At 33.4% G+C, this 7,719-nt stretch overlaps 1 protein-coding gene across 1 annotated transcript; it reads right to left on the bottom strand.

Moving 5' to 3' along the window:
* Nucleotides 1-1,295: 1,295 nt before the first annotated feature.
* LOTGIDRAFT_168997 (hypothetical protein) lies at nt 1,296-2,123 on the bottom strand (the record flags this gene model as incomplete). Its single annotated transcript, XM_009067295.1, has 1 exon — nt 1,296-2,123. One exon carries the CDS (start codon nt 2,121-2,123, stop codon nt 1,296-1,298), a length of 828 nt encoding a protein of 275 aa, XP_009065543.1.
* Nucleotides 2,124-7,719: the final 5,596 nt, after the last annotated feature.

The following is a 7,719-nucleotide window of genomic DNA, read 5'->3' as shown; positions in this document are numbered from 1 at the left end:
GAAGAGGAAAGCGAATCTTTACCTCAAGAAAGAGGAAGACAAAGATCCTCTTCAGCATCCAGGTCTAGAAGTCCATCTCCAAACAGACTTGGAACATCATTCACAAAGAACGCCTCTCCTCCACCCTCAATCAAATCAAAGTGGGATTCAAGTCCTAAAGCATCACGCTGGGACCCACCTGCTCAATCTCAAGCTAAAGCTAAACAATTTACCTTTAGACCTGTTGGCAACCCCACTGCCAAGAATACACTTACTCAATTAGAAACATTTTTATTGGAGCTTAAACAAAAGAAGAAACAAGGAGATGAAGACACTCCAAAGAAACAAGATAATAATTAGATATAAATGTTTTCTTTTATTTTCGAATTTAACGTTGCTCTCAATAGCATTATTGGTGTGTAAACGTAATTGATCTCATGACAAACTGAGTAAATATGCTATTGAGACCAACTTTTAATTCTTAATTCTTTGTACATAGAGAGTAATTTGTCCTTTAAGCATACCAAGAGAACAATGATGAAGACTAATTAGTAGCCTATAGTTTCAATATTACCAATCTTCTGGAAGCCATTCGTGCCGAAAATCTACCATGCTTCACTATAGTGCGTAAACCTTGTATTAGGTACTGAGGCAATAAAAATGCATGATGTAAGTAACTCGTCAATCAATACACAAGTCTGTGAATACAGACTACTACGTAGGAAAAAGGTTGTTTGGTTAATTCACTGCCTCATATAAGCTAGTTGGATATTGTGAACCACGGCTCCATCTATTTATTGATAAGGGAAATATTTTAACAACTATGAATGACTTCAAGCCAAAGGTGATTCTTATATTATCTACATCAATGGTTTGTAAATATTTTGTCTGTGTTAAATGAGAGATTTTGTATGAAAGAAAAACTTATGTGAAAACTGTAGAGATGTTTTAAATTCGTTTTCAAATCAACAGATGATCATATCAAATGGTACTCGAAAAAAACCAGTGTTGTCTTTATGGAACAACAATCACTGGTTAAAGATTTATACGTTTCAACATTCCACCCCAAACCGTTTATCCGTTTTTTGCCACAAAATATGTGTCGGGATGTAACAAGAGTTCTGTTTTCAAACTTGGTGGGGGCAACCCTCTCAGACCCTCCATGTGAGGCTTGCGCCCTTGCTGCTCCGCATTAAATAATTCTGCTCTTCTGAAGGGGCGCCACTAAATATAGATAAAATTACATGTAAATCTTCATTACCGAATTCATGTGTAAAGCAAGATGACAATAAACACAAATATTTTCTATAAGTAGGCTATATAAATTTTATAATAAAAGCAGACAGAAATATTATCAATATATTACAGCTAGGTTTAATATTACCAGAAGATCTAGGACCGGATAAGACGACATCAAATGTATTATTCTGACCCCGAGTTGCTTTTTGAACTGTATACACTCCCGCTACTGGTAACAAAACTTCAAATTCGTCAAATATTGAAAAATCATCCACATCAGCGCCTAATCGCGGATCTTCTAATTTGATTATCATTCGACCAGGACCAGTGACAAATTTCTTGGCTTTTTCATAACTTCTACTTGTAGAGGTGAATTGTTTCAGCACGCCGTTTTCAGACTTGTTCAATAGTTCCTGGTACACTGAAAACAGAAAATCTGGTTCGTTTCTGAATAATATTCCTGGAAGGCTTTGATTTGTTCCTATTTGGTGCTTCATCAATTTGCTTATCGCCAGATTTAATACTTCAGTTGCTGCTGGATACTTCTTCCCGCCATTATCTCTCAAATCTGTGTTTAAGTCCCTGAAAAACGGCGGTTCCTTGAAACAATAACATATCAAAATTCGAATTTCTCCAAGGTTCAAAATCTCCGGGAATCTATAGACTTTCGATAGATTTTTTGAATCGAACCCTTCATGAGCTTTAAATTCTTTGTAGAATGTCTCCAGGATTGATTTTTTCCAAACACCTTCGAACGGATCTCCGGTTTCCCGCGTTTCTTTTTCAAGAATTGTTAAAGTTCGGTTTTCCTCTTTTATGAACTCTGGCGATAATCCGCCATCAGAGACAGGAAGAGATGACGATGTCGACCATAAAACAGAAACAATAAACAAAACTAAATACATGTTTCTTTTTGTCAGTTAGGTACTCCAAAAGAAAGTTGTCAGGAAAGCAGTTAACTCCAAAAAGGTGATTTATATACGTTTTATTGTTTTGTTTTTAAATTAAATGGGTTCCACTGCAATCACTTTTCTTAGGCATCCACTTCAGTTTAGCATCCAAGCATCCACACACCTAGAAAATCTCCCACTATAGCATAAGTAAAAAGCTTACAGTCACGTCTGTGGAGAGCAATCAACTGTTATCTCTCTCTCTAGTGAGTGGAAAAAATTCAGCGGGTCTAATTCAATATGCATATTCATTTATACATCCCTTTTTAAATATTACCATTATTATTAATATAATCTTTTCACTTGATAATCAACTATAATATCCACTTCAAAATATTGAGCTTTGCACATTGAATTTCAAATCGGTAACGTCCTTGCACTAGATTACAACTGCGTGAAGTCTTTTCACTGCATACAGTTTATACACAAATATTATAATAGTATCCGCATACAATTTTACCATTTCGATGTGATATTTCAGTGAATACAATATTCATTTTCCTTTAATGATAAGAAACATCCGGTTTAGTGACGAATTGTTATAACTATTTATAATCATAGGGGAAGTTTACTTTTAATTTACGCCTGTAGAAAGTGGGAGATATGGGGTGCTCAATCTTTTAGTCGCCTATGCCCTCCTGCTCCCCTCGCCTCTTAGAGCCGCCACTGCCCCGTGGGAAATAGTTTCTCGGCGTTTTAACGTTGGACAATTTTCGCTTTTTGAATGTATTGGAATTCAAACTATGGAGAACAACAATTTTGTTAATTGTATCGCAACACTTCGTCTTCATTTTGTACTGTTGGTGATATTGGTATTTACAAGAAAATATATTTATAGTTCAAAACCTTGTATTTATTCGAAGCGATTGCTGGGAATTAACAATAATGTCGTATTAAGAACCAGGACGGTCGCGCCAGTTCCTGTTACAAAACAATAGAGGCTAAGACAAATATATTTTATAACTAAATAAGTTTTATTATCAAAGCTGACGCTGACAAGATTTCATAGAATTTACACCCAACAGGCTGAATTTGAATCCGTCTGTAAACTAGTTTTTGACAAATTAAGGGAGAGGGGTTATTCCAAAAGGTTTCTTCGAAAAATTAAGAATGACACGCTTTCAGACATTTTGAGAAAAGAAGACCCCCCTCCATCTTTTATTGTGGAGCAGGCCAGTGCTTTCATTGAAACTCGTCTCAATACACCCTAACACAAATATAAAATATTATGAAATTAATATAATATATAATAATATAATTATAATATATAAAAAAGACATCACTGCTAAGCAATTGTTTTTATATTGTTTGATACAGAGTTGTACAATTTCTTGGTATGTTATACAGAATTGATATCAATTGTTTTATGTAAATATATTTTCAAGCTACGCAAGTTTTATTATCAAAGCGGACACAAATATAAAATATAAATGAATATAAAAAGCATATAAAGTACATTACCGCTACTGATATTTGATTACTCAGAACGGAAGATCCCTTTTCTTAAGTTTTTGTGTCTGAATAATCCAGACTGAATTTGAATAATGGGCTGAATTAGACTTGAATAATGAGACTTGTTTTTAAAGATTCCTCTGATAACCTTAAAGTAGAACTAGAATTTACACCGTTTGACGCAAAATTATACAATTTCTTGGAATTCACAACTTTAAAATGAAATATGGGTAAGTATTAAAAACCCAACTGGACAGTTTTATGTGGACGGTTGCTGGTAATATTAATATATACAAGAAATATTATGGAATATACTTCCTACTTTTATTTCACAAATCCTTTGAAGTTAGGCCTACTTTTAAACTAGATAAATTTTATAATGAAAACAGACACAAATATTATGATAACATTACTATGTATATGTTTAATGTCGCCGGAAGATCTAGGACCGGATAGGACGACATCATATTTATTTTCTCCATACTTAATTGCTTTTATAACTGTATAAACACTCCATACTGGTAACAAAATTTCAGATTCGTCAAATTCTTCAAAATCAGAGAGGTGAGCGCCTAACTGTGGATCTTTAAATTTGATAATCATTGAGGCCTTTTTACTGTTTTTCAGAAAATTTGTGGCTACTTTCAAACTTTTAGTCGTAGAGGTGAATTGTTTCAGCACGCCATTTTTAGACTTGTTCAATAAGTTTTGGTACGTTTTGAACTGAGGGGCAATTGGTTCGGATCTGTATAATTCTTTAGGAAGGCCTTGATTATTTCTTGATTGATATTTCATCAATTTGTTTAAGGCCCCGTTTAATACCTCGGTTACTACTGGATATCGTTTCCCGCTATTGTCTCTCAAATCTGTGTTTAACACGTCATGAAACCTGTCGGAATCATAACAATAACACATCAAAATTCGAATTTCTCCCTCATTCATAATCTCTTGGTTTCTATATTTGTCCATTAGAGTTTTTTTTTTTTAAGTCTGATCCTGATCTGTCCCAAACCTTTTCGAACGGATTTCCGGCTTCCCTCGCTTCTTTTTCAAGCTTAGATAATATATCCGTTTCCTCTTGTATGAACTGTGACGACACTCCGTCATCAGAGACAGGAAGAGATGACGATGTCGACCATAAAACAGAAACAATTAACAAAACTAAATACATGCTTCTTTCGTCAAACATAAAGTTAGGTCCGGAAAGAAATTAAAACACAAGAAACAAGTCTCCATAAATAATCATTTTTTGAGGAAATATTACACACTATTTTTTGTTCATGTCTTTTAAAGGGGCAGTATGCAAATTTTCATTATTTAAAATGAAATTGTACGTGAAAGGATTTCTAAAATATGCTATTTACTTCTATGTAATAACTATGTAATCAAACTGAATATCAAATATAAAAAAGATTGTGAATTAATCAGTAGAAATTGTTGAGCTTTTAAACAGGTCGATATGTTTGTTGAAACCTCCAGAATAAGTATAGGAGACACAATGACATTTCGTTACAATTTGGCAATAATTTTGCTTAAATCCGTACAGTAGTTTAAAAAATATAGCATTTTTGAAAGGTAGGCGTTAACCTTATAAAATCGTCTTGGCCTTCTTAATATTAACGGAAAGATATTTTTAGTTTAAACTTTCAGATATGCTTAGGGACCCGTTTCTCTCGATTTTTCTATAGTTTTTTTTTTAAATCAATATTTATTTCTTATGTTCAGTCTAATATACAACAATGATCAAGGGATCTGGAAACAAGCATACTGCTTATATAAATACATGTCAATACAAATATACAATCAGAAACAAACACATATACAAATACAACAATAGATGATAATATTGAAATAGGAATACATGTATAACAGTCACGAGACAGATAATATAAATATTTACATAAGTACATACAAGATAGACAAACAAACAGATAGATAGATAGATAGATAGATAGATAGATACGACCTCGCCCCCATAACCCTAATATGCTTCCGGACTTGATAGCGACAGCCCCTCCTGTTGCTGCATAGAGACTTAACCACTAAAGAGTGACTACAATAAGTGGATCTTCGGGTTTATAAGGTTACATGGACTTGTCAAATACACTTGGATATCGATAATGCAATGAAAACAGTTGTTGCTGAAAATAATTCAACCTAACCACCTTAAGAACAGCCAGTATAGGATATGAAAATAACTCAGCCAACCAGTATAAGAACCGCCAGTATGGGTTGTGAGAATAAGTCAACCAAACAACCAGTTATAAGATGTGAAAACAACTCAACTAAACCAGTATAAGATATGAAAACAACTCAACTAAACCGGTATAAGAACAACCAGTATAGGGTATGAAAATAACTCAACCAAACCAGTATAAGAACAACCAGTTATAAGATATGAAAATAACTCAACTAAACCAGTATAGGGTATGAAAATAACTCAACCAAACCAGTATAAGAACAACCAGTTATAAGATATGAAAATAACTCAACCAAACCAGTATAAGAACAACCAGTTATAAGATATGAAAACAACTCAACTAAACCAGTATAAGAACAACCTGTATAGGGTATGAAAATACCTCAACTTAACCAGTATAAGAACAACTTTTCTATAGTTCTCATTAATTTGAACACCTAACTTTCCCGACATATTTAAAAAACAGACTGCCCCTTTAACTGCGTACAGTTTCAATGATCAAACATAATACTATTCACAATTTCACGATTAATTTCAATTCTCTGGGAACGATTTGAGATTTACAATGAATATATAATCATAGAATTGTATACTGACAGTATAATATACTATAATAATATAATTAATTTTAAACATCCGGTTAAGTGCGATTTTTTGAGAATATAAAATTCACTTAATCATTTCCTTGATCTTGACGTGCTCGTAAACACTCTAAAGGGCGCAATTCTTGACAGATTTAGACGAAACTTGGTGTACCAAGTGATGAACCCTTTTGAAAATCGGAAAAATCGAAAAATGATTAGTATGAGTTATTGCCCTTGTTCTTGAAAATGCGTTCAATTTTAGCTTGTAAATACTCATAGAAGTTCAGTTATTGACAGGTTTTGAGGGAATTTGGTGTAAATGTTTGAATCACCCAAGGATGAACCCTTCTGCCCTTATTCTTGAAAACGCGTTTAATTTTTAGCTCGTAAATACTCAGGAAGGCACAAATCTTGACAGATTTTGGCAAAACATAGTGTGAGTGTTTATTATCATTCAAGGATGAACCCTATTGAAAATCAGAAGAATCGAAAAATAATTAGTATGAGTTATTGCCCTTGTTCTTGAAAACATGTTTACTTTTTAGCTCGTAAACACTCTAGAAAACAAAACTTAGTAATATTATTCAGTATATAAGTTCAGAAGAAGTGTATGATTGAAGGTTGAAAATTTATACTGGTGATTGTAACTGTACTGCCAAATGTTTATATTTAAAATCAAAGCTGCCATGCAGTGGGCATATAACCTTGCATATAGCAAGCAATTTTTTTTTTTTTTTGAACTTTCACAATATTACAATTGGTTGTGTCTAACAGAATTGTGCCCAAATATAATAGAATGTGCATGCACATTAACAATTTCTTTCAATATTTTCTATGGGAATTACTTTTATGGTTTTGGAAAATAAAAAAGTCACCTTACTAAAGTTGATTTTAAACATTAGGTTGTAAACGAGGTTTTGATTTGGCTATGCATTGTACAATATGAAACTAATTGTGTTCAAGGCCTATTCTATCCATTGTAAAGGTCTTTTACCATTTATATGTGTTATGCCTTCACCCCCAACAATTACACTGGCAAATGCCTGTCTGGCAACGGTTGTGGTTGTGGGAGGTTTAAACGATGCCAACGATAAGGGGCTATTTACACAAAAATTCCAGCATCACCCATACTTCCATTTGTGCCACTATCGACATAAACAAATTTGTAATCGGCATCCACTAAAGCTAAATTACAATACTACAAAATCCCTTGTAATTATAAAATTCGGATCCTGTATGTCTTGGCTTTCTCAAAGCAATGTGTTTCCCATCAAGAGCTTGATGCATGATTGTGCATAATAATGTAGATGATAAA

The sequence above is a fragment of the Lottia gigantea genome, assembly GCF_000327385.1.
Source record: "Lottia gigantea unplaced genomic scaffold LOTGIsca_81, whole genome shotgun sequence".
Taxonomy (NCBI): Eukaryota; Metazoa; Mollusca; class Gastropoda; family Lottiidae; genus Lottia; species Lottia gigantea.
Note: the sequence above shows the minus strand (reverse complement) of the source record. Positions and strands in the feature narration are given on the sequence as shown.